Below are 27,039 nucleotides of genomic sequence, written 5' to 3' on the forward strand. Positions count from 1 at the left end.
GTCTCATCCCCACTGTCACAAAGCATTCATTAGTTCAATGTGTTTCTTAGCACAAAACAGTATGCTTATCAAATAACTTTAAAGATCCCTCCTTGCGTCTCCAGAAGAGTTGGGGGCAATGTGGAAAACACTCTGGTCCTTCAGGCATTCACTACTTTACAGAACAAAGACCTTCCAAGCAAAGATGGATGTAGATACATGCTACACCTGTTTTCCAACCGATTTTACAATTAAGGGCAACTAGGGAATTAATAAATTTCTGGTGCATGGGCAAACTACTTGGGTTAGAAATTTTAGTTCCTTCGCAGTGTCCCAGTTGTTTCCTCAGTTACCTTGACTTCCACATTTCTCTTTAGGAACTTCTAATCACCCACTTGGCTCTTGGGGCCGCAATGTCACCCCCTCACCAGCCCAAGATGAGAGAACTCGGCTGCAATACCACACTTCACCGGCAGATGCCGCAGGCTCAACACCTGGCAGCCAACTTCGAACTGACTACCAACCCAGCTATTTGATGCCTACTGTATACTTGAAAAGAAATACACTAGGCGCTTCAGGTCAACTCCACACCGGTTGGTTTACTTGGACAACGCGTGAGGATTAGATTAAATCGCATAAAGTGCTTTGAACAATGAACTGAATCGTAGTGTGAAATTATTACCAGCCCAAGGTGAGGTGGCAGAGACAGGAACTTGGGTCCACCGCACTTGTCTCAGCAGACTGGTCGGGTCCCAGGGCTTGCTTTCCATCCAGTTGGGCCCTTTTCCTTTCTCCTGTCTTCCTCCACTAAACTGCTGCTACGTCCTCCAATTTGGAATCCGATATTTGGCTCCTCTACGGCAAAGAGGCGGTAGTTTTGAGGGTCGGGATCACAGTGGGGCGGGCCCAAGGAGCATCACCGTTCACCTACTGGAACTTTTAAAAGGGAGGCAGACCGGGAGGTGGCGCGGCGGGACGCAAGAGGTCGCGTTCTTACGGTCTAAACTCAACACTAAGTTTCCTCCTGTGACCTCCGGGCTCGCGCCCCATCTGCACGCGAGACCGACGCCAGCACGTGAGGGGGGGCGGGCTCCGCTCTTCTGCCACAGGCCGGGGCGGGGCCTCTGGCGGCACCTGGGCGGCTGGAACTCCGCGTGGCCGAAGGGCTGCACCTGCTCGGGGCCGGCGGTCTCGGGATCTGGCTCTGCTGTGCCCCTAGCGTGCGGTGGGCCGGGGACGACCCTCGGAAGCAGGGCGCCCGAGTCTCCGGCGTGCCTCCCGGGTAGGCACGGGGGCGCCAGCGCCCGCGCGCTCTGGCCCGCATTGGGAGTTCGGGCCCGCCGCAGGCGCACGCGCGCAGGGAGGTGCCACGTGCTGGGGCCCCGAGCGCCGAGGCTGCTGCGCTCAGCGTGGGTGCGTGGCTGCGGCCCCACGTGGGGGCAGCCCCGCCTACCGCGCGGACGCCCCCTCCCCCCGCACACGTGCGGGCCTTCGCCCCCTCCCAGCTCCCAGCGCAGCAGCGCCAGCGTCCGGGATCCCGGCTCCGGCACCGCGAGGCGGCGCGCCGGCTGCCAGGGGCTGCTGAGGGGCGGGGCTGCCGCCCGCATTGTTCCTCCCCGAGTGGCGGGCCCTCCCCTTCCCCCAGCCCCGGGCGGGGCGCGGGGCCGCCGTAGCCGCGGAACGTGGGCTCGCGCCCCGCCTTTGTCTCCCGGGCGCGAGCCGCCGCAGCCCCGCGCCCGCCGCTTGCTGCCAGAGCCGCTTTGTGCCGCGGCGCGGGGGACCGGGGCGTGGAGCCGGCGGGCGCAGCCTCAGCATGGACGTGACCGTCTCGGAGCTCATGGAGCTCTTCCTGCAGAGCCCGCTGGTGACCTGGGTGAGTGCTCCCGACTAGCTCCTTGCCTTATTGTTGGTGCACCGGCGGTAGCCGTACGTTCTCTCTTCCCGGGGTACGGGGTAGCTTCCGGAACGCGAGGGACTCAGTAAGTGCTCCTGGCCAGGGTCGGGGTCTGAGCCCCGGGGTCCGGAGGCATTTCCAACTTGGGAGCCGTTGCGCCTGTTCCGACCGGGGTCTGAGCGGGTACACCTGTTCCCACTCGGGCGCTGGGCTGTGTCCCTGGAGTGGACAAGGTCTGAGTAGTCACCTGGGCCTCCCCATGACTTGATCACTCGAGTAAAGGACCCACTCTCCAAAAATATCCTCGTGTAGTTTCTGAATCCCTGAGGCCGGGTGGATGGCGGTGGGAATTGGGGGTTTCCGAGTGAGAACGTTTACAGGCTGGGGTCGGCGCAGTCCTTTCCAGTAGATTTGAGACGTGAGAAATTTATTGAAAACTCCCTTTTGGGTTTTTTTTTTCCTCCCCCCTCCGCCCTGGAACGCTGGAGAAAAGCGGGGAGGAAGTTTTCCTCCTCTCTGGCTTCTGTTGCCTGGCACGAGGAGCGGGTAGAGGCCTTAGAAAAGGGTGGGCTTGGTGCCTGCTGAAGGGTGAGTGGGTGTGGGTGACCCCCTTTTCCTACACCGTCCCTGCTCGCCTTTACCCGAGAGACCTTTAGACTGTGCGCTTGGGGGTGACTTTTCCTGTCTTTCTCTTTATGCCCCTTTCCCGGCAGGTGAAAACTTTTGGCTCATTTGGAAGCGGCAACCAGGACAACCTGACAATGTACATGGATTTAGCGGATGGCATCTTTTTGAACCAAATCATGTTGCAAATGTAAGTTATCTACAAGGAGAAAGGAAAAAATGATGCTTCAGAACGTTTAAGGTTGTAGAAATGGAACATGAAGTTGAAACAGGAGGGTTCTTTGCAGGCAGGGTCCCTGGTATTGCAGTATAGTATGAAGGTGACTTATTTCCCTTGGGGATATGGAGAATTCCAGGACAGCAGGTTGGCAGCTTGTTTGGTACATTTGAAATTGAACGACCATCATCCTCTTGGTCTAGATAGCACAATTGACTTCAAACTCAGATACTTGAGGTTTGAACTCTGAAATAAAAAAAAAAAAAAAAAAATCCTTTTTGGGGGCAAGGAACTGTAACGGAGAGTCTGGTTACAGGAAGTGTCTAGGGTGGACCCAGAGCATCTGTGAGGGACTATAAAGTTCCCCTGTAGGTTGGGATGCCTGTGTTTCTGAGCTTTCCATTTCATCTTGTTTTCAGTTGCCCCGAAGCAAGTGCAATTGGTTAAGGCCCTTCCCCTGTGTTAGGTTTGAAGTCACTGTGTTAAGAGAGGCCCTGGGAGTCTCAGTGCTGTGGTACTGTTTGTCTTGAAGCACTCGCAGCTTAAACAGGGTCTTGGTGGAAGTTACACTTGTTAGCATGTATGTCTGACCACATCCTTTCCTGTTGCTGAATTCTGCAGAGCCTGTTTGATTGACAGCCTGCCACACGTAGGTGTTGGCTCTCCACTGCATTCTGTTTTTAACCCAGAAAGTGCAGGGAACACATTGGAACTGAGTGTCAGCATGATTCACAAGCGCTGGAAGCAAAATAAAACATTCTAATGTTCTCTGTGGATCGGCCCCTTGTGCTCACCTACTCACCTGCAACTAAGCAAGTTGTCATACTTGAACATGAAGCCATTAGCTAATGAGAATCAGCTTTGCGGCCCACACAGGAGGAGCACTTAGCTTGGGCATATTCAGAAAGTGGTTTAAATAGATCTACCTAAAAAGGCCTGTTTTTTAAAATTCCCTGGCAACACTCCTTCTTTTAGTAAGTCATTGGGTGTCATGTTGTGTGAGAGACACTTCAGTTTGCCTGTTTCTTAATCTTACCAATCTTGTGTTTGGTTAGATTCTAAAAAGACTGTTGCCACTTTGGCAGCTCTTGTCTGAGAACATTGAAAACGAGTTTTCCTGGGGTTGTCAAGCGTCATATTTAAGTTCTGGCAACTCTACCCCCATTTTGGTGGACCCCGAAAGTTACTGGATTTCATTGGTTCGGTGACCAGTGTGTCCTTACCCAAGCCTGTTTAATTAAAAACAGCAGTATCCTCAGCCTTTTTATTCAGTTTTTACACCCAGGCGGAGGGGAGAACAAAAGCCCTGGGACTGTTTCTCTTTCTTCCCTGACCTTTGGAATTCCTGAAGCGTTTACCACTTGCTTGTAAATCAGGAGAGCCTGTTGGACCATTCCTTTGAGAAATGCCAGCTCATCACTTGTTCACACTTGGCCCTTGGCTAAATTCAGTTTGAAGGGCTTCTCCACTTCCCTTGACAATTTTACATGGTCTCTCCTCTGTGATATGCGAAGATAATCATTCTTGAAATGGGAGCTGATAAGTCCTCGAGCTCTTATGGCCTCAAGCAGTGTTTCTGGTGCCTTCTGGCCAGGGTCAAGAACAGAGGAAAGGACACCAGGAAGCTGTTTGGGTGGCTTTCTGAACAAGGAAATCAAGGAGTGAATGGCTTCAGCAGCACACCGTTTACAGAATTACCCTGTTCCAGGTGATAGCAATCAGAACGTTGTTTGCACCTGGAGGCGGGTGGGGATTGTCTGGAAAGGAGACACAGGTGAACTTTTAGGGATGGTAATACTGATCTGTACATTGATCAGGACATTGATCATGAAATGAAGGACGTTTCATTTTTCAGAACTCATCAAGCTGTAACTTACGATCTGTGCATTCGCTCTATGTAATTACCTCAATTGAAAAAAAAAAAAAAAGTGTTCCAGCCCTAGTGTTGACAGCCTAGGTAGCCAGCCAGGGTTTGAACCCTAGGTCAGCTTACACTCGCCAAGTGAGGCTGGGCACACACAGCTCAACACTTCAGTTTACTCATCTGTAGAATGGGAAGTAAATTGCCTCCTTTAAGCGATGGTTGTGAGGATTAAAAGGGATGATGTGTTAGCGATTAGCACAGTGCTTGCCATTTAACAGGTATTAGTATCAATTATATATGTGCCATCTTAATCCAGAACGGATTTGAGGTGCCCCTTAGGAGTTTTTCCAGTGTACCTTTCTCCTACGTTGTTAGTCTCTTAGATTACTGCGTAGCTCATAGCTTTGGTCCTCTCTCAGCAAGCGCTAGGGCACAGCTGGACGCTGGGACCCGAGTCCAAGCCCCATATTTGACACTGTCTGTAAGCCTTGGTGTTCACTTGTGCCAAATGGAGAAATGTCAGGCTAACTAGCAGGTAAGTGATAAGGCGATTCTGCCTTATCTCCTATGCTGATAGCTCCAACTGTGTGCTTCTTGCCTATTTTGGTAAATTCTCCCCAAGTTGGTAGGACCTGGGAAAATTGTAGAGAGCAGTGTGCTCAGTGGGTTGCTGGAGCTCAGATAAGAGGCATGTTACCTAACACTTCAGAGCCATATGGATGCCGGTGGGGGTCACGTGGCTGCACCTAGGCTTTGTCTCCGGCAACTGAAGAAGGCCACGGTAGTAGTCTCTTGGCCCTGGCCTCACGGTGACATCAGTGCCTGGAAGCAGGAAAGCCCTGTGGGCTCAGCTTTCAGGGGAGGCCCAGGTCTAGGAGAATTCTTTAGTGAAAGGCATTGAGTGGCTTGGAACAAGATGCATAGGGCACCCTGCTGAATAGTGCCTCTGTAAATGCAGTCTTTCTGGGTGATCTGCTGGTACCCAAGGGAAAACAAGATTTCTGATTCACTTTGGACACGTTTCTCACTGTCTCGTAGCAAAAGTATTTAAGCACTTGTCTGCCTGATGTTTTCAGGGACCAAGTTCACGTTCCCTTCTCTGCCACTTACTAGTTCAGCCACCTTGGGCAAATTACTTACATTCTCTAAGCCTCAACTTCGCTATCAGTAATAAGGGGATTGTATTTTATAAACTTGGGAGGATTGAATAAGATGATGTGTATAGAAAATGCCCAAGAAACATCCATCATTGTTGGGAGTGAGGCCTGGGCCATGTTCGTGCGTGCACCGTGCCTGCTCCAGCGTGCATCTGTACTTCTGAGAGCAGACACCTTCTGATTTGAGGCTGTGGCTGTTGAGTGCAGTTGGGAACTTGGGATTGGGACTGAGAGCCTGTGCCCTTGCAAGGCCTGTGGGAAGTCCAGCACTATTTGCTTTATTCAGACTCCCTTCTTTACCCCTCGTGCTCACTGCAAAATTCAGGATCTTTTTCAGGGGTTAGAAACCTCCTCAGGCCTAAGTTTCTAAAAGGCATTTGAAGGATAATTTTTTTTTCCCCTAGTGTGCTGGAAGAGGAGTTCTATTCCTATTCGGTATCTGTGAAAGCTGAGGATATAAGGGCAAATACTTGTTGTTGAATGAGTTTGTGTTGGCAGGAAAGTGTTGGCGCAAAAATTTTTACTTGTGAACTTAAGTGATTTCCTTTTTTGGCTACAGAGTATGACATGGGGGCTTTGAGTCCTTAAAAATAACACCAGGGGGCACCTCAGTCAGTTAAGCATCTGACTCTTTAGCTCAGGTCATGATCTCACGGTTTCTGGGTTTAAGCCCTGGGTCAGGCTCTGCATTGACAGTGCAGAGCCTGCTTGGGATTCTCTCTCTCCCTCTCTGTCTCTGTGCCTCACGCACTTGCTTGCTGTCTCTCAAGTTGAAAAAAAATATATTTAATTACACCAAAAGTTTACATTCGTTGCAGGAGAATAAGAAATGGTGAGCAAAATAAAATTACCTATAATTTTACCACAAAGAGGTAGCAGTGCTAATCTGTGTCTTCTGAATGTCTATAGTAAATAGGTTTATGTTCCTTAATGTATTTTTATGCAAACTTGGGCTCATGCTGTTGTTTTTTTAACATCCTTTTTTTTTTTTCACCTGTGATATATTGTGGACATCTGTGTCAATATGTTTCTTGACTCAGGTTTAAATTTTGGAAGCCTTTGGAATATAACCAAAGTTGGGGGCTGGCTTTCAAAAAGGAGGGGGGCAAGATTGCTATAAACCTAAATCATAACTCTCTTTAAAATTCTAGGGCAAGTTGATTTCCTTTTTTCTAGTTAGAAGTTTTTATGAGAAGGAGGCCCTGGGGGCCCCACACTTTGGACTTGGAACTCTCTGAGATGGGACACACTACCAGATGTTTGCACCCCCAGTGCCTCTCTCCTGCCCTCTGACATCTAGATATTGTGGAAAGAAGATCTTGTTGTTAATGATGGCTTTTGGGGATGTGCAGTTGGTGCAATGGTTATATGATGTCCTCTTTCTGGGATCTAGGACCAAGTACGGCCAGTGTGACCTGGCCTTCACAGAATGACAGTCTAGGGCTGGAAGGATCCTACAGTCATTTTGCAGATGAGCACCCTGGGGCCCAGAGAACCTTGGCCAGTCCTGCACCCCGGACTGGAGTCTGTGTCTTCTGACCCATTTCCTGCAGCATAGAAAGGTGGAGGTTACTCAGTGCTGGGAGAGTGAGGATGAGCCTTACTTAACCCTAGTTGACTTTTGTTTCCAGTTGTTTCCTCATAACCTCTCTACCCTGAGAGCCTCAGTTAGAAGATGGGAGTACTAATGATCGTGATAATGAGTCTAATTACTCATATGGTAAGCATCGAATGAGGCTCTTTTGTAGTGTTGTTTCTCTTAGCTGAACTGGGAGAACAAAAGCCGAGATGGTCAGAGGCTTCCCTGCTGTTATCTGAGGGGCACCCAGGTCTCCACCGCGCCCCCCATGCCTTGTGCGTTGTGCCTTTGCTCACGCAGTGAACGTGTATTCCACCACGCGTGCCGAGGCCCTCTGACTCAAAGCTGGGACCACAGTAGCAAAACAGAAAAAGTCCTGCGTGTTCTCGAAGTTCAGTTTTAAGAAGTACTTTAGTCACATTATGAACTTGTTTCTCATCTCTTGAGATACCTAAGCAGAGGAGAAGTGAGCCTTTGAGATAAATTATTTGTAATGTTAGGTATACTTCTGTAGCTAACAATGCCTTTGTGGTTTACGTTCTGAATGCCGCCTCTATTCCTAAATTAATTTCCACTGAACTGTTAACCTTTGTTTTCTCAGTAATGAATGGCTCCAAGAGAAATCTAATGTGCAAATGGCTTGGCCAGGCTCCATTACCGTGTGGGGACAATAAGACATGTTGTCACATGACAGTTGAAAAGAGATTCCCTGGTTGACCCAAGGTACCCATGCGATTATTTTAGGGGATACAGGGTGTTCAAACAAAATCCATGGCTGACAACATGTAATGCGTAAAGGGGTTTGCGTACACATGAAACAGGGTAGGGACTCGTGGTGTATATGTCAAATGTTTAACGGCTGAATTCCGAACAGCTCATGTTATTAAGAAAAAGATTATACTTCCAATGACATTTGAAAAGATTTCTATTTGTAAATTTTTTTTGGTCAGTTTTGTGTTAGTTGGCTTTGGGATGAGTCGAGTGGCATTGAGGTTGATTTCCTTAACTCTCCCCCCCCACCCCCATTCCTGTGCTCCTGTCTCCTTGTGGGCCGATTACTGAGGAAGAGGCTGACTCTGCCTTCACACCACCCCGGGGAGGTTCAGCACCCTTATCACGGAGCCAAGATGACAGATGATGAAGCCCTGAAAACAGCCCTCATTTCAGTTAGCTCTCTTTGTGGAGGATGGGACAGGCACCTGGGAGGGAGGGCTTTGTTGTGGAAAGCATCGCATGGTACCTGGGGAGGCGGAAGCTGAATTTCTTTTCCTGACTCTGTTCTCTTCACATAAACATTTTTGAAAAATGTTCTGGACGTAAATGAGAGGAATGATAAATCACTTGATTCAGATTTCTAGTTTCATCGCAGCTGGACCTGACTTTTGCCTGAGATTGGAAAATAAATGACGCTTTGGGGGTTTCCCACGTGAATTATTTATATCTCTGCTCTTAGCCTTTCTCATAGGGTGCGTGTATGTCATACCCTGTCACAGACTCGGGTTTTTCGGGGGTAGAGTTGTGTCCCTGAAATGTCAATCACCGGCAGGACCAGCCTAGACCAATCTGGTTGACGGGGTGGGGGAGGGGGAGATGGAACTTTAATAATTTTGATTTATTGTCAGAAAACATCATTTTTTTTTCCTTTTCTTTCTTGGTATTTAGTATATTTTGGTCTGTTCAGACTTGAACATTTTGTTTTATTTTTTTTAAGTCTGTTTATTTTGAGAGAGACAGCGTGGGGGGCGGGTAGAGAGAGAGGGAATCCCAAGCAGGCTCCCCACTGTCAATGCAGAGCCTGACACAGGGCTGGAACTCATGAAACCGTGAGATCATGACCTGAGCCAAAGCCGAGAGTTGGACACTTAACTGACTGAACCACCCAGGCGCCCCTTAACCTTTTTAATCTTGAAATCTTGGGATGGGTTATTGGTTTTTATACAGTATAACCTTTTGGGTCTGCACTGGCATTTGGTGTTGGATTATGGGTGTTGCTAGCAGTAGGGATGGAAATAGCATTGACTCCAGCCGGGGGATGGGGAAGCAGGGAGGTGATGCCCGCCCGCCCCCCCGGTCAAGGTCTGGGACTTGGCAGTAGCAGAATAAGGAGAAATAGCATTGACCCCGGGCCTGTGATGGGCTAGGTGCTGCGGGATGGGGAAGCAGGGAGGTGAGGGGGCGCCCCCACCCAAGATCCGGGGATTGGCAGTAGCAGAATAAGGATTTGACTCAATCCACAGTCATAGCTACATAGTAACCGAGGCTGGAGGGGAGGACGGGAGGTTCACTCTTGCCTGGGAATGGGGGTGCGTGGCAGATGATGCGATACGCAGTTTCCATTCTCCTCTTCCTTCTCTAGTGACCCCAGACCAACAAATCAGCGCATCAACAAGCACGTTAACAACGATGTGAACCTCCGCATTCAGAACTTGACCATCTTGGTGAGAAACATTAAGACCTACTACCAGGTAAGGGCCAGGAACTCTGTCCCCCCAGGGTTCTGCTGTGCATCTGGCAGTCTCGTCACTCAGGCGGTTTCCCCACAGGAAGCTGAGAGGAAATGGTGTTCATGGTTAGGCATCTACTCGCTAACGCTTGGTGTGTTTTCACTTTTGTATTTTTTGGGGGTGTCATGAGAAGGGTCTGATGTTGGATCACTTTGTCTGGTGAACGTCCTTTGAGCTGTGTGCCCAGCATCGTGTATGGTGTGGTGGGGATTCCCAGAGATGGCCCTCCATTCATAGCCGCAGCCTCAAGCATGCAGCTGAACGGAGACTGGCTCCGGGGGGCGGGGCAGGGGCACCCTGACGTGGTGTCACCCACAGCTCAGCTTTTGTTCAGGAGCAACTGCAAGGGTTGGGGTGGGGGGGACCACAGAAGGGTTATGCTTGAGCCCCCAGCTTGCAGGCAGGGATTCATGGTGAGGAGTGTCCGTTTGTTAGGGTCTCCCTGTATCTCACTGGCAGATAGGTGATGGGTTGGGCAAGGGGGCCTGCCGGGGAAGGCCTGTTAAAATCCATCCCAGCCTTGGGAAGGTCAGGTGAGAGTCTTTGATATTGATTGTAAGTGGATTTAAACTGTGTGTCTCAGACCCCTGGTTTTCCAACTTCATAGCAGTGAAACAAGAATTCTTCCCTCTGTGCATTTTTCCTGAAGCCCCAAGTGAAGCCCTAGTGACTCTGATTGACTTGACAGGTCCTAGTGGTCTCTACTCAGCTCCCCTCTCTCCCTCTGGGGATCTCTGTGGGTTCCCAGGACCCTAGGGAACACCATTTGAGAACGACTGCTCAAGAACAAATCTTTTCCAGAATTCATGCTGGGGCTTCCCTGATTGCTTGGGCGGACTCTGCCTCTGAGACCTGTTCCTAGCATCCACTTTCTGGACTGTAACTCTGTCTTGGTGCTGGGGTTCAGGGGCATCTTTCAGAGTGGAAAGATCCCTGCAGACATGAGGTAGGCTCCCTCTCTGTCCTGTGTGGTGCAGTGGTTGCTGGCTCTGAGGTGAGCTGAGGCCTCATGCAGGGCCAGCTCCTGCTGAGGGCTGTGGTGGCTGCAGGGGCCCTTCTTCTGACTCAGTACAAATTTGGGAGCAGATGGGAGAGGAAGGGAGTGGACTGTGTCCGGGGTTTTCCGAGATGATTGTTTCCACCCTCTCATTGAGATCGGGGTGTGTGAGAGAAGGCTTCGGTGCTAGGACACTTTCCCTGAGCAGCCAATTCCACAAGCCACCTGAGCTCATTCCATGGACCAGCACCTTGGACTCTCTGAGCAGCTTCTGGGAGACTTAGGTCCAGCCCTGCCCTATTAGTCCCAGGTAGGTGCCAGCTGTGCTGAGGAGAGGGCCTGAGCCAGCTGGATCTGTGGGGTGAAGTGGGTTTGTTTCCTCATCTGAGGGGTGCCACACTCGGGGCCGGGCGTGCTGCAGGCAGGCAGGAAATACTCAGCGAGTGTTCCCCTGGAGACGGCCACAGGCAGGGGAAGTTGGGTAAAGGTGATTGGCCTGCCAGTGAACTTGAGTCTGGGCGTGGAAGGGGCTGTTCAGCATGTACTCAGGGCTTGATCCCTGTCTGCAGGTGCCTTCAATGGTGTGTGCTAAGTGCCTGGAGAAGTGGATGGTGCAGATAGTTGGGAGAGACAAGATCTCTAACCCATGCTGCAGGGTTGGAGAGGGGGAAGGCTTCTTGGAGGAGGGGGCACCTGAGTGGAGTCTTGGTAGGTGGTTGAGTTTCCAAGTTTGGAAGGTCATGGGAGAGAAAGGGGAGGGGTGTAGAGGTAGAGGAAGACATGGAGGCACGAGACAGGTCTGTCCTCGATCTGTCAGGGTCCACATTTTCTGCAGCTGCTCAAATGAAGGTTTGTTTCACTAAGTTTTAGATGAATCAGAACTGGAGAGGATATGAACATAAGAGATCCCGAAATTCAGAACCGGTGTGCAAGGCTGGCCAGGGCTAACAGCCCTGTCGATAAGTTGACAGGTGTGTCTCAGGCCTGAGACATGGCAGGGAGGTGGTACCCTCTCCCTGGTTGGTGGCAGTGATGAAGGGCTCAAGTGGAGGTGATGGTGTGCAGGGGCTGTCCTCTGCTCTTTGTGGTCCAGGAGGTCGCATGCTGATGGTGAGCAGTGGCTCCTGACAGTCCAGCCGAAGGGAGTTTGACGCTTATTTGAGACAGTGTCCGTTTGGAGGCGGATTGCTGCTCTGTGTCAAGTTCCAGAAGGTGAGAAACTGGGAGGAAAAGATGTCTAGTCCATGCTCAGGGCCCAGGAAGTCTCCGAGGTAGAAGGGAGGACCCTGCATCCTTGTTCTGCTTCTGCACTGTTAACCCTTCGAGGGCAATGCTGGTGTGCATTAGCAGCCCAGTCCAGAGTGAATATTTGCTGAAGGCACTTGCTCAAGGCCGCAGAGCCGTTCTTGCCCCTCAGTCCTGCTTACGTGGAGAAGGCTAGCAGGCCATTTGCTCTCTGGGCTGGCACACGTTAGACGTGGGCAGTTGTGTATATTTTTTCCTTCCGATTTATTGTAAAATTAAGCTCTAGTTCTGTAAGTAATAGGTGCTCTTTGTAAACAACTTGGAAAATAAGTAGCAAGAAGAAAAGAACACCCACAATCCCACCACCTAAAGACAATCCCTATTAACGTTTTTACTGTTTCCTTCCAGTGTTTGCATGAATAGTTTTTGTTTTACATGGTTGTGGTCGTGCCATATATACAATTGCATATCCTGCCTTTTTTCCTTCCATCTGACATTCAAGTGTAGACATAATTGGTTATTATTATAAAAGGTCACTCAAGAAAAGTTTCCAAGAGAAGTACTGCCCGAGTCCCTTTGTGAAAGTGGCCTGGCAGGTTGTGAGGGCTCAGGATGAAGCAGGACAAATGTCATTCCTTATTGTTACAAGGGTGGCCTAGAAGGGTGAGAGGCTGCCCCCAAGGGAGTGGGACTCCCACTTGGCTGTGGCTTTTCAGTAGACTTGAGACATTGAGTCTTGCCTGTGGCTTTTCTGAGACGTTGAGGTCACAGAAGCCAGCCTTGAGTGTTGTTTGCCAAGCAGTGGTTCTGCCTTTGGCGGTCCCCTTGTTTTCAGAGGCACCATGGGACAGGGACAGTTAGAAAGGATGGGGACCTCTCTTGAATAGCGTGGGCTTCTGTCACAAGGAAACTCAAGTTTTGGCTCTGAAAACCTTCGGAGACAACGATCCTTGACCTTTTGCTGGGGCAGAACATAGACGGTGGGTAAAAATAAGCATGGCCAGTCTCAGTCTGACCATTGGTGTGTCAGCCAGATCTCAGGCTGCCTTCTGACCTGCCGCTTGGACTTCTCTGCCGTTGGGGCCTAGATTCTGCATTTTAGAAGTTCTCCAGCTGTTAGTCTTGCCATCCTTCCAGCAGGATTGGGAATCACTGGGTTTTCTCAAAGTGTGGTCCCCAGGCCAATGGTATTGACATGGCCTAGGAACTTAGTAGAAGTGGGGATCCTCAGGCCCTTCTGCAGACCTCCCCAGCCCCACAGTCTGTCTTAACAAGCCCTCCAGGTGATTCTGATGCACATTCTCATGGGAACCAAGGGTTAGAGCGTTTCTAGTGATGTCCAGAAGAGGCATCTTCAGCCAGGTGTCCCCAGGTGACTCCTGTCCATCACGTACAGAGGCACATCTCATGTGTCCTGGGACAGTGAGGCAGAGAAGAGAGTGCCTGGTTTGGTCTGTGGCTTTTGCAGAAGAAAAGGCTGGCAGTCCAAGGTGGAGGTACCTGCTCCAGGATGAGTCTCCGCAGATAGGACATGTGCTGAGGCTTGGAGGAAAGGCAAGCTTAGACCAGAACTGCACGCTGCTTCTGGCCACCTGGCTGGCCAGCTTTGAGCCTGGCATCATGTGATGCTTGTTTCAGTGCTCAACAACCAAGCCCTTCTTCATCTGAATCTTTTTTTTTTTTTTTAATTTTTTTTTCAACGTTTTTATTTATTTTTGGGACAGAGAGAGACAGAGCATGAACGGGGGAGGGGCAGAGAGAGAGGGAGACACAGAATCGGAAACAGGCTCCAGGCTCCGAGCCATCAGCCCAGAGCCTGACGCGGGGCTCGAACTCACGGACCGCGAGATCGTGACCTGGCTGAAGTCGGACGCTTAACCGACTGCGCCACCCAGGCGCCCCCATCTGAGTCTTTTTTAAGTTAAAGTTTGGATTTATAGAATGGTTCTTTTTTATATTCAGATTCTTGAGTGTTTATATTAAATGCATGTTCATTTGATAGTGGAGCCAGTAGGAAAATATGGCTAGTATAAGCAGAAATCCCTGGTGCAGCAGTGGCTGTGCGTTTGTTCTTTGGGGTTTGTGCGTGAGTGTCCCATTGCCATTACCTGCCCTGGATACCTGCACCCTTGTTCTGCCTCCTGACAGTCAGGGCCTACTTGTCATGTGAAGTTTCTGAGGCCTTTTTTTGGCTTTATGCTGCTGGGAAGCATTTCAAACAGAGGCTTGGATAAATTCACTGTGTGTTGATCTTTGTTGTCAGGTACACATATAGATCTCTGTCCTGAAATCGGGACCCTCAGGCGGATGTAGAGACCCACCTGCAGAACTTACCCTGAAATGAGAAATTTGCGGGGTTTCTTTGAGCTTCTCACCTTAACTGATCATGTACCGGAATAGTCTGCGTTCCCTCTCTGGGCCGCCTGAGTTCTCATCTGTCAAGAAGTGGATGGGCCCTCATGGGCCTCAGATTCCACAGTCACGCAGTGGCCGGAGACATCTGACAGGTCACCTCAAGGAAGCTCTGTTTTATGAGTTCCTTGAACTTGGCTCTTCTGAGCTCTTGTCTCTCGCTATGGTCAGAAGACCAGAACCAACCCAGAATATTGTTCTTTATCTCAGAAGAAAAGCAGAGTAGAGAATCTGGGGTTGCCTTTTATCTTTTGTAGTCTCTTTCCTTTATTGCCTTGAAAAACAAAAGTAGTACGATGGTCATAATGCACCCTTGTGTCTCTGTTAAAAATAAACGTGAACGTGTGAGTATTGTTCATACCTGCTTTAGGTTCCCTGCCCCCCCCCTACATTTCTCTGATAGAAGTCCCTAGGATGCCTCCTTCCCTCCCTCCCTGGAGACGACCCCATTGTTAATTTGGTGGGCGTCCAGTTCATGGCTTTACACTCTTGTGTGTATATATGTTTATGTGTATGTGTGCATATATGTTGTTTTTTGTGGTACTTTTAGATAAAACTTCATGTACCGTCTGTACCTTTTCCTCACTCAGCCAGTTTTTGCTATCTGTCTGTTTCCTGTAGTGGTTGTATTTGATAAGCATGGGCTGGCTAGTTAAAATTAGAAGTATCTCTAGAAGTGTGTTCCCTCAGTTGGAGAAAGGAAAGACTTTTATCAAAAGTAAGAATAGAAGGAAATGTACGTTTGATATCATTGGTGGGAACATAGTAAACTTCATAGGTCCCTCTCGAGAATTCATGTGGTCTGTAGCGTTTAGTGTTTAGTTCAAGCAAAGCCTCCTTAGGTGGGTGTGGTCTGCTTTGATGGATAGGGACAGTGCTCAGGGGAGCTTATGGTCCACACAGGCCTTTTCTACAGTACCAGTACCGGCAGAATTTGCTTTGTGAAAAATACATTGTATCAGATTTGCGGGGGAGTACTCATCTTCTCCACTTTTGATTTTATAGAGGAGGGCTGTGAGGCTTCACAGGAGACGGAGGGGGGATATTCTTTAAAAAAAATTTTTTTCTTTTTTTTACATTTATTTATTTTTGAGAGACAGAGCACAAGTGGAGGAGGGGAAGAGAGCGAAGGAGACACAGAATCCCAAGCAGGCTCCAGGCTCTGAGCTGTCAGTGTAGAGCCCCATGCGGGGCCTGAACTCACGAACTGTGAGATCATGATCCGAGCCGAAGTCGGGCACTTAACTGACTGAGCCACCCAGGCGCTCTGGAGGGGGGGATGTTCTTGATTTTGTAGCTTATATTTACGTTTTGAAGACGTTAAAAGTAACATTTTTAAAAAATTTCTGATCGCAGATGGGGAGAAATCAGGAAAAGTAAGTTCACCCATGATCATGCCACTTAGAGCTGCTGTGGTTAACGTTTTGGTGTTTATGCCTCCCATCTCTGCGTCTGTGTGTACATGGGTTTCACAGTGTGGATTATATCCTCTATGCTGTTTGTATGTAACCTTTCTTTTCACTTACTGTGCAGTGAGCATTTTCCCACGTCACTAAATGTTCTTTCATTACATGAATTTTAATGTCTACATGGCACTTGATGGCTCCACCATTGTCGCTGGTACGGAGTTATTTCTGTCTCAGAATTATAAACAATACAACCATGAACATACTTGGTACTTGAGCCTTTCAACAAATGTTTTCATTTCCTTGGGATAAATTCCTGGTATGGAATTGCTGGGTCAGAGGGCATGAATACTTTGAGGACCCCGGTTGCTCACTGCCAGAATTGCCTTGTTTTTCTGGCCGGATTGCCTGTTGGCGCCCTTTGCGTATTAAGATGTGCAGTGTTTCATATCGCTGCTGAATGAATAATGAAGATTTCTGTGTCTCTGCCGTGTGGATGAAGGTCTGAGATTTTTACTGTATGCCTGGGCACGTTTCCTTGTGTTGGAGTATTACTGGATGCTGGTCTGGAATCTCCAGCAGGACAGCCTTCCGGCAATTGTGGTGTGGTGACCGAATGTGGTCGTGAGCTGTGAGGTGCAGCCCCAGGCCTGGGAGGCCTTCATTAGAGAGGCCCCTGTGTCCTGTCCCCAGTCAGGGGTAGGAGCTCTTTTTCTGTTAATGGGCTTGACCCGGGAGCTTGCCTACTTCCCTGTGACTATTCGCGGTCAGTTTAAAGTGCAAGAGGGAACCTTCCAGGCTGTGTTGGGAAGTGAGCCTGAGAGGGGCGGTGGTCTGCACGGACCCCTCCTTTCCTCTTTCCTTCATCTCACTTCCTGTCCCTCATTGTCTCTAGTGCAGTGATGAAATGTGGGCTGAGGAAGCCCTGGGGGCCCAGAGGGGAGGGTGTCACTCGCTAGGGGTTGCCTGGTTCCTTTCTCTTTCTTGTTAAAGCATTTCTCCAGACCTGAGGTGCCCACCTCCAGTGGGCGGAAGAGAGGCCACAGGGCACAGGAGGGAGTTCCCCAGCCTGGGAAAGGGCAAAGCCCATGGGGAGCTTTCTGTAGGGCGTGACACTTGTCCTGAGTCTTGGAGGATTGGCAGGGAGCTAGGCTGGCTGAAAATGGGGTGCATGGAAGGGGGTGTCCTGGGAGAGGAAAAGCACCTGCAAAGCTGTGGAGACATAAGACAGCCTGAGGACTGATTGAATCACTTCAAGGTGGCTAGAGGTTGGGTGTCTTTGCGGGTGGTGATGGGGGAAGCCTGGAAAGATGAGGAGGTTTCAGGGAAGTGGATGCCATGCTAATGAATTTGAACTTCATCCTAAAGGACTTGGGAGTCTTTGGAGAGTTTTTAAAAGGGAGAGTTTAAAAAAGGCAATGCTGGCACCAGCATGAAGAACAGATTGGTGTCAGAGGGAGTGGGGAGTCAGGGCAGATCATGGGGGTCTGGACCAAGGCAGGGGTGAGGGGACGAATTCTGAGAGACTCCGTGGGGTGTTGCCCATATGGGGCTATGGATAGCAGCGTGCTTGGTACCCCACCTGGAGCGAGCTTCTGAGGGGAGGGCAAAATGCATTACCAGACCCAGGACCACTGAGAGCTGCAGCAGATCTGACCCTCACTCCCACCAGGGTCCTGGGGTTCAGGACCCGCCCGATGGGGTGGCCGTGACTCTGAGTCAGCTGGAGGGGGGCAGCTTTCAGGGCCACTAGAATTCTGTTTTTCTACACTAAACAGGTATTTACTCCTGACCTGTGACCCTTCCTGTCCTGCTGACCAGGGTGGGGCAGATGGGGCTGAAGACCCAGGGTCATGTGCTTTGCAGTCCCAAATCTACCAAGAGGCAGGTTTTGTTTCCGCAAAATGGGAGACTAAGTGTCAGTTGAACTTGATTTATTTTTTTCTCCTTTTTGTTTTAGAAGAAATGCTGTTGAGGCATATGAAATAGCAAGCAGGAACTTCGAGACTTAGTTTTTACCCCCGTCAGAAGGCTAGAAGAAGATAACCGTGCTTCCTATGAGCCAGGCCCTGGCATAGTGGGGAGGAAATTGCTGTCCCCATTTTACAGATTAGAGAAGGGAGGCTCAGCAAATAAGATATGGAAATAGCCCCGGAGAGCTGCAGGGTTTCTTGGTCGTTGGTTGCTTGGTGAAATGCCTTTCTAAGAAGTCTTCTGTAGTCCATTGTGTAGGGAGATAGCTTGCTGTAGGTAGAGAGTCTGTTTTATAAAGGTTGGCAGGGCCACCAGGAAGGATCTGCACTGACACCAGAGTGAGGTGGATCCTGAGCTCAGAAGCTTCGCGTGGTGGGCCAGGTTGGGAGCGCTGCTTCCTGAGGCTCTCCCGTGTTGAAAACTAGATTTCACACCAGCCTGGAGCCCCAGAGGAAGGGACTGGATTGCTTCAGGCACCTTGTGAGGCCAGCAGTTCCGGGGTTGGGCGGTGGGTGGCATGGAGGGAACAGCTGGCCTCAGACTTCATCCTGCACCCCCAGAGCAGCAGGAAGCAGAGAATCGGGGTTAATTGCAGAGGGTGGGGAGGGGTGAAAGGTGGGTCTGATGTAATTAGTGAAGCTGGAATTTGGCCAGGCCATGGAGGCTGAAGGCGAGGAGGGGAGAGAGAGAGACACACACAAAGACAGAGGAGGCGGGGGAGTATGTATATAGACACCATCCTTTCTGGTCTGTGTGGGCTCCCCCTCCTGGCCTTGGGTCCAGACCTTGAACTGTTGGGGCTTTGCCTCCTGTCCTTGAGCTGCCACACCTTCCCTCCCAGGTGCTGAGGGTGCCACCCAAGGCCCCTTGGGCTGCCAGCTGGCTTTGGGCTGTTCACAGCACGGAGCCCAAAAACCTGGTACAGGATTGGCCCAAGGGACCCACTCAAACCTCTGCTTCTGCGAATCTGAACTTTGTCCCGGCTCCTCTCCTTCTTCTGAACGGCCCTTCTTTCCTGAATCCTGTTTCTGATACATGTTCTCTCGCCATGAATTTCCTTCTCCACTTTTAGCTCAAGTTTTCTCATAGCCAGTGGCCATTCGTTTAAGAAGGGTCTTTTTGTGAGCCCTTCTCCGAAGGTCTGGGCACAGAACGGAGCCGGGGGTGGAAGCTTGGCTGGGGGCGGGGGGGAGGGTCACCCCACCACCGGGCAGGTGGTCTAAATTTGTGCTTCCAGCAGAATATCGTCTAAGCCAGGCCACGAAGCTCTCCGATGCCGAGGATGGGCCATGCTGCTTGTAGGTGGAGCGAGTTGGCGTCCTTTTCAGTTAGCTCTTGTTGTTCACACATTCAGAGCGGAGCCGGGAGTGTTGAGGATCCAGCACTGCTGGGTGAATGAAGGTGGTAGAAACAACTTTCGTAGTGCACTAGGCACCAGAGACGTAGGAAGCGGTTAGAGGCACCGATGCCCTTTGTGACGAAAAGGAGGGAAGTGGATTTCTCAAGGTTTGAGAAAAAAAGAAGGGTCTCTCCCTTGCCTTGGGTTTTGGTGTTTGGTGCCGAGATCAGCATGTGGGATGTTACAACTCCTTTGTCAGGAGGAGTCCCTGAAGAACTTGCCCGGGCAGGCTTCGCCCCTCCGTAAAGCCGCCCGCGTGGCTCACGTCCAGGGCTAATAGCAGTTTTCCTTATTCAGCCTTTCTTTCTGGAAAGGCAGAGTTTTTCTCCTACTTGGCCACAGATTCGGGGCCTTGGTCCTTAATCTTAAGATAGAATTGCAGTCGTTTTTCTGGTATTGAGGAGGAAGACCAAGGAGGATGAGGAAGTGCTCTTAAATTGGTGGGTTCAGCAAGGTTGATGGAGGTGTTGAAGAGGCCTCCAGTTCTGAGTTTGTTGGTGGTATGTTGACGGAAGGTGGAGGTTTTGGAAGGGCTGTGCCAGCTACACCCTGCAAGGTTTCCATTGGCTTGGGATTTAGGTTTCTCAAGAGGTTAAAGGGGGGAGGGAGGTGTTTGAAGTATAGGGCCATGCTCTGACCCTATACTGACCCTATATCCTATACTGATGGGGCACAGTGCAGCTTCGGGGGGGTCGGGGGGAGCCTCCCATTGCTTCTGTCCACCTAGAAAAGGAGGCAAAACTGAAAAGAACAAGCCCTTCACTCAGGGCCTCAGAATTGCAATTCAGGGAGCACCAAACATGACCGAGTAACCAGAGAGTGGGGTTACTGTGTGGGGAAAGTAAGGGGTTTTTATGAGAAAGAAGAAAAGGGGGTGATTACATGATGCCGATAGGGAAAAGGAGAGAAAAAGCCTGCTAACGTAGGCCTGACGGGTTGAGCTGCTTCTGATGACTTATCTCATTGATTATTTTATTGAAGCTACCAAACACAACCGTCCCTGATGTGTATTAATTTTTTTTTTTTTTTAATTTTTTTTTTTTTAACGTTTATTTATTTTTTTGGGACAGAGAGAGACAGAGCATGAACGGGGGAGGGGCAGAGAGAGAGGGAGACACAGAATCGGAAACAGGCTCCAGGCTCTGAGCCATCAGCCCAGAGCCCGACGCGGGGCTCGAACTCACGGACCGCGAGATCGTGACCTGGCTGAAGTCGGACGCTTAACCGACTGCGCCACCCAGGCGCCCCAGATGTGTATTAATTAATTTTACTGTCCTCATATGATACAACTGCCAGTTGCTCTGTTGAAACTTTATGAGCAACTGCTAGTAAAACTATTGCCACTTCTGGCCCAGTTCAAGAGTTCGTATCAGTTGGAAAGGAAAATGGAGCTTGAAAGCAGGGTGTCCAGAAACGTCGTACGGTGGCACACTTCCATTGGCTGGGAGGGGGTAGTCGGGTTTGCTTTCTCAGCTGGGGGCAGGATGTTAGCCATTGGCCCGTGGAATGGATGAGTGAGCTCTGTGGGGCGAAGGCCAGGAAGGTGAAGCCAGAGGGGGAAGAACCAGATGGAAGCTGGGGGGCGGGGGCAGAAGTAAGGGCAGACTCCACTGCTTTGTCAGGTTGGGTCATGTTATTCTTTCAAGGGTCTAGAAACTTGTGTGTCCCTGTTCCTACCGATGTGACTTAGGCTGGATTATTGAACCTCCCCTGTAAAGTGTGGGTAATACCATATTGCAGGTTGTCATGAGGCTCAGGTGAAATAGTGCCAAGTTTCTTGAGTCTGTGAATGCTCATGGCAAGTGGCTCCTCTCCCAGGCTGACCTGGCATTTGGTCAGTATGAAGGGGCCAAACACAGCACAAAAAGGAACTGTAAGCCTCTGTCTGCAGAGGCGCGGGATCCTGCAAGCTCACCGCTCAGATTGGTGACCTCGGGCAGCTTCATCTCCGAGAGTGTTTATCTGAAAACGAGGATATGAATAGCGCCTGCCTCAGAGACTATGAGGAGGGTTGAATGAGGGCCTTGTGCAGGTTCCCTGCCAGCCGTGAGGATAAGATGCACACTGGTGGAGCAGAGGGTATCATGGGCAGGTCTGCCCCTCTGGGCGTGCTTCATTGATTTCTTAGTGGGTGGCTTATGGATGGGCCCTTCCAAGAGGTGCACTGTGATTGGTTTGGGTTAGTCCAATGAGCATGCACGTATGTGCTTGACTTGCCGTACATATTTTTCTCCTATATGAGCTTTTAAAAATTTTTTTTTTTCAACGTTTATTTATTTTATTTTTGGGACAGAGAGAGACAGAGCATGAACGGGGGAGGGGCAGAGAGAGAGGGAGACACAGAATCGGAAACAGGCTCCAGGCTCTGAGCCATCAGCCCAGAGCCCGACGCGGGGCTCGAACTCCCGGACCGCGAGATCGTGACCTGGCTGAAGTCGGACGCTTAACCGACTGCGCCACCCAGGCGCCCCCTATATGAGCTTTTTAAAAAGTTTACTGTGTGCTCATGGTGCGGAGTGTCTTAGGCCTATTATCTTACGCATATTATCTCATGATTTTATCTGCCACCAGCAGTGAAACACCTTAAAAGTAGGCATTACATCTTTGTGTCTCACCCCATCAGCATGGAAACATTTCAGCGTGTGTTAGAGACAAGATACGAAACAACAGAACAGACAAGAACGACTCACTCTGGAGTGAGTCTGGAGTAAGTAAATTCAGAAAGTAAGTCCTGGCTTTCAGGGAATTCATTACTGTGCTGGGCTTGGACCCAGGATCCTATCTCTAGGCGAAAATAGTCCTACAGAGTTCCCTGACCTGTTGCTTCTTTCTAGACTAATTGGAAGACCAGTCCGTGTGTGTGTGTGTGTGTGTGTGTGTGTGTGTGTGTGTGTACATATATGTGCATATATGTACATTTAATGTTAATTTTTGAGAGAGAGCAAGTGAGCACAAGCAGGGGAGGGGCAGAGGGAGAGAGAGACACAGAATCTGAGGAGGGGCTCGAGGGGCTCAAACTCACGAACTGAACCATGAGATCATGACCTGAGCCAAAGTCAGAGGAGCTTAGCCACTTAACCGACTGAGTCACCCAGATGCCCCAGGGCCTTGCTTTTTTCATTCTGTGTGTCCCTTGAGTGCCTGACACACATCAGGGACTGGGGACCTGACTGTTGAGGAGGTCACTGGGGGCAAATGAGATCGAAATGGGCTGGGGTGGCTGGAGCCTTTGAATCCCACTCTTAGAGGGGACCCCCGCTGCTTTCACACCAACCTGCAAGCTTTCATGTGGTGTTTGCTTTGTTGATGGAGATGCCATCTGTCAGGTACTAGGGAGGCCCAGTCCCTGGGGGGTGGAAATTACATTGATTGTTTTCAACTTTGTCTAGCCAGCTTGGCTCCCCTGAGGTTAGTAATGTTTAGGCTTAATGGCTTTAAAACTTTAAAAATGAATGCCTCCTTTCCAAACCACAGCAACCAAACAGGCTTTTCCTCCTGCTCTTGTAACCAGTCAGAACAGTTTACTTTCCTTTAAAATGTGGAATTGTGGCTGCTTAAAGTATCAGAAACTCTGGGGGTGCCTGGGTGGCTCAGTTAGGCATCTGACTTCAGCTCAGGTCGTGATCTCACAGCTCTTAAGTTCAAGTCCTGCCTTGAGCTCTGTGCTGACAGCTCAGAGCCTGAAGCCTGTTTCAGATTCTGTGTCTCCCTCTCTCTCTGCCCCTCCCGTGCTCCTGCTTTGTCTTTGTCTCTCTGTCAAGAATAAACAGTAAAAAAAAAATGTACAAAAAATATCAGAAACTTTGAAGCAGGTTGTCACTTCTTGTGCCAAGTTGGTCTTCTAGCCACTCTGTCCTTTTTATGGTGAGAATTTTGAATGTTGGAATTTTATAGCCTAGAGCTTACAAAATTGGACTTTTCAGATGGAAAGGGACTAAGTCGCAGCTGTACATGTCCCAAGGTTGAGATGCCAGAAGAATGAAGAGTGGGTGGTTTCTTTAGCTGCCTAGGGCAGTTAATCCAAAATGGCTTGCCCCCACTTTCCGAGGAAGGCAGATGGGGACTGAAGTATAGGTCGCCTGGGAGGAAGAAGTGCTTAGATCTGACCTGCTTCTCTTTCCATCATCTGTCATCATCCTGGTTTCTTCCTTTGGGAGGTAAACTCTCAGGCTGCCTTCACCTCATTTGCCCCCAGCCCATGTGCTGGGGCCTGGCGGGGGGGGGGGGGGTTGGGTGGTGCTCTGGACAGTGTCCTTCCTGGACAGTGTCCTCCCCAATGTTCTGTAGACAGTAGACAGCAGGGTCTTTCCTCCCCTGGTGCAAGCGACCTGACCCCTCTAAACGATTTCCTCCTTTGTCTAAGGGGGATAATTGAACTTGACTCCCTGGGTCAGAGTGCTGGCACCCCCGCGTGGCACCTGCTGCAGAGCTGGAGGCTGGTGCCGGCAGACTGTGCCTGTTACCAGGCTGTAGTACTTACGTCTTTGCCCCACTCTGTGCCCGCCTGCCTCCCCCTCCACTCCTGTGTCTTGTCTCGGTACTTTCTCCTGTCAGAGCACCTTACCTTGGTCCTCCTCTGTGAACCTAGGTTTATTTATCTCCCCGAGCCCTGCCATTTCAGCTCCTACCTGCTTTTCTGGGTCCTGCACCCGTTTCCAGCTTTTTTCTCAGGGCAGGAACTGGTAGCCTCCGACTTACCAGGGACTGGGGGCAGTAAATGTGACTGATGGGCCGCCCGGCCACTTGGTGTCTGAAAGAAGCAGTGCGCCTGCCCCACCGGTGCCTCCCTGGCCTGAGGGTCCAGGGCCAGCCTGAGAACTGCTGCAGGCAGCTTTAGGTGACAAACTAGACTCCACTGTCCCTGCTGTGGTGCATCGCCTGCACTGAAACTGGGTCTTTATCCATCTGGCGTTCAAAATCTGGGAGAAATTGATTTCTTAAAAAACAACAAAACAAAAAAAAGAGGTCAGAGTGGGAGAGAGCCAAAGCATAAGAGACTCTTAAAAACTGAGAACAAACTGAGGGTTGATGTGGGGTGGGAGGGAGGGGGAAGGTGGGTGATGGGTATTGAAGAGGGCATCTTTTGGGATGAGCACTGGGTGTTGTATGGAAGCCAATTTGACGATAAGTTTCATATATTAAAAATGAATAAATAAATAAAGGCAAAGCCACTTTGATGAGCCCTTTCACAGCCTTTTTAAACAGAGAGTAATTGGAATCGTCACCAGTGAAGGTTTCCTCTTTTCTTTTTTCCTTTTGAAAGTGTCTTCCTCTAGTTCTGAATGACTGAGGTTCCTTCCCTGCTCTGGGAGGTCAAGGTCAGGACATGGGACTTCCATTTCCATAACCATCCCCCTCCTCCAAAGGGTCCAGTTGGGTTGGGTTCTTTTGGGAGGGGGGCACGTGGTGAGAAGGGATGGTCGTGCCAAAGTCCATAGGTCATTTAAATTCCCAGGTGTGTGTGAGCTCCCAGGTATAGTCTCTGGAAAGGAGAGCTTGAACCACTGGGGAAGATCAGGTTAGCAGGAACAGGGTCAACTGGGAGCAGCTATTATGGTGGTCCTCATGATAGCTGCCACCCTGAGAGTCCCCAGAAGGCCTGGAGCAGCCAGATGGAGCTGGGAGGTGATTTCATGATGTGACTCTGAAATGTGAGTGTACGTTCACATTTGGATGGGAAGAGCTTAGAAAGTATGAGGTAATTACCAAAAAAAACCAAACCAAAACAAAAAAACATGGTATGCTCAGGAAAATTGAACTTTTAGGGGTGCCTGGGTGGCTCAGTCGGTTGAGTGTCCGACTTTGGCTTAGGTTGTGATCTCAAGGCTCGTGAGTTCGAGTCCCGCCTCAGGCTCTGTGCTGACAGCTCAGAGCCTGGAGCCTGATTCCAATTCTGTGTGTCTCTCTCTCTCTGCCTCTAACCCACTTGCATTCTGTCTCTGTCTCTCTCAAAAATAAGTAAACATTTAAAAAAATTTTTTTTAAAAATTGAACTTTTGGGGCGCCTGGGTGGCTCAGTTGGTTGAGCGTCTGACTTGACTCAGGTCACGATCTCACGGTCCGTGAGTTCAAGCCCCGCATTGGGCTCTGTGCCGACAGCTCAGAGCCTGGAGCCTGCTTCGGATTCTGTGTCTCCCTCTCTCTCTGGCCCTCCCCCCATTCATGCTCTGTCTCTCTCTGTCTCAAAAATGAATAAATGTTAAAAAAATAATAATAATAAAAAAATAATAAAAAAATAAAAAAAAAATTGAACTTTTAGTCTTTAAGGAGGCTGCCTGGTTTTAGAAATCCTCTTTGACTTAAAAGGCAAGGAACACCACCCACATTCACAGCAGCATTATTCACAATAGCCAAGGTGTAGAAGTAACCCAAGTGGGTGGATGGGTAACAAAATGTGGTGTGCGTACAGACAATGGAATATTAGCCTTAAAAAGGAAGGAAATTCTGACACTTTCTACGACATGGATGAACCTGGAGGACATTAGGCGAAGTGAAATAAGCCAGTCACAAAAAGACGAATACTGCATGATTCCGCTTACATCAGGGACCTGTAACAGTCAGATTCATAGACCTAGAAACCGTTAGGTGCAACAGTGTGAATGCGGTAATGGTACTGACCCGTACGCTTAAAATTGGTTAAGATGGTAAATGTTAATGTGTATTTTACTTGGTTTTAGGTTGTGTGTTCTACCATAGTCTTACCCCAAAAAAGGACTGAACCCATTACCCTTTCCTTCTGGAGGACCCTGTTCTCTCCGGTCCTTGGGAGAATCATTGTTTCGATTTTTTGTTTTGTTTTCGGCTCTGGGAATCCCCACAGTAAAGTGAGACCAGCTGTTGGCTTTTTGCATCTGGTTCCTGGAAGGTGGCTTCAGTGACACTTTTCAAAGGGTGCTGCGAGGGTAGCTGTGGGCTTTACCTCTTAGGGTCTGGCAGTGTGGATTTGAAACAGCCAGTTAGCAAACAGAGATTGAACTGATGTGTGCCCCACGAAACCTCACAGCCCCACAGGTTTCTGCGGTTGAGGGGCTTTATTTAGTGTTGATGCCTGTGAGATAGCCAGCTTGCATGATTTCTGCATTTAACACACAGCTCATGGCATGCTTTGGGTGTTGCGCTGAGTTAGATGGGTCCCCACCCTCTCTAGTATGGTAATGAGGTAGAGATGCTAAAAGCATAAATGGAGAGGATGATAGGAGGTTTTTGTGGAACATATGGCTCTGTGCCAGATGCTGGTCTCATATTTTCTGGAGGAATGAGGAGAGTGTCTAATAAGAACATACGTGATGTTAATCATAAAGGGCTTGAGACCCCAGCCCCAGCTTAAAAGTGCCGTGTCTCTGCCCCGTTTCGATGGCTTAATGACAATGGGGGGCTACTTGAACAGGGTCAGTCAGCATTTCTTTTATTTTCCTTTCCTTCCCCGCACCGCCCCCCCCCCCCCCGCCATCTTTTTTTTTCTTCTTGTTTATTGTAAAGGAATAACCTTTTCACCTGGAGTCAGTGTAGGGATTTTTCCACATCAAAGCAATTAATCTTGAGTCCTGGCAGCCAGGATACTCCTGCTGATGATGCATAGTCCTAAGATATGAGGACTTTTTAGAAGTTCCTGCTTAAATCAAAAATCAAACCAGGATTAAATTGTCAGACACAGAAGCGTCCCTTTCCCCTTGAGGTCTTCTGGGTCTAGGTCAGTGACTTCATTTTTGAATTGGAATCACATCTGTCCAGAAGAGAAGTTAGGAGGCAGTTAGGGGGATGGTGGTAGCAGAGGTGAGAACACACAAC

The 27,039-nt window shown here is 49.7% G+C and overlaps 1 protein-coding gene across 3 annotated transcripts in view; it reads left to right on the forward strand.

Moving 5' to 3' along the window:
• Positions 1–1,590: 1,590 nt before the first annotated feature.
• CCDC88C (coiled-coil and HOOK domain protein 88C) overlaps positions 1,591–27,039 on the forward strand; it is a 131,243-nt gene continuing 105,794 nt past the window's right edge. For 2 of the 3 annotated variants that reach the window (XM_086708997.1, XM_086708998.1), the window contains exons 1-3: positions 1,591–1,852; positions 2,587–2,687; positions 9,671–9,779. In XM_086708997.1, coding sequence (XP_086565123.1) covers positions 1,793–1,852; positions 2,587–2,687; positions 9,671–9,779 — 270 coding nt within the window. In that variant the 5' untranslated portion in view covers positions 1,591–1,792. The remainder of the gene's footprint in view (positions 1,853–2,586; positions 2,688–9,670; positions 9,780–27,039) is intronic. The other variant, XM_086709000.1, reaches the window with a different exon arrangement.

Source organism: Puma concolor, chromosome B3 (assembly GCF_028749965.1).
Source record: "Puma concolor isolate L17-30 chromosome B3, mPumCon1.1.hap2, whole genome shotgun sequence".
In the NCBI taxonomy this organism is placed as follows: Eukaryota; Metazoa; Chordata; class Mammalia; order Carnivora; family Felidae; genus Puma; species Puma concolor.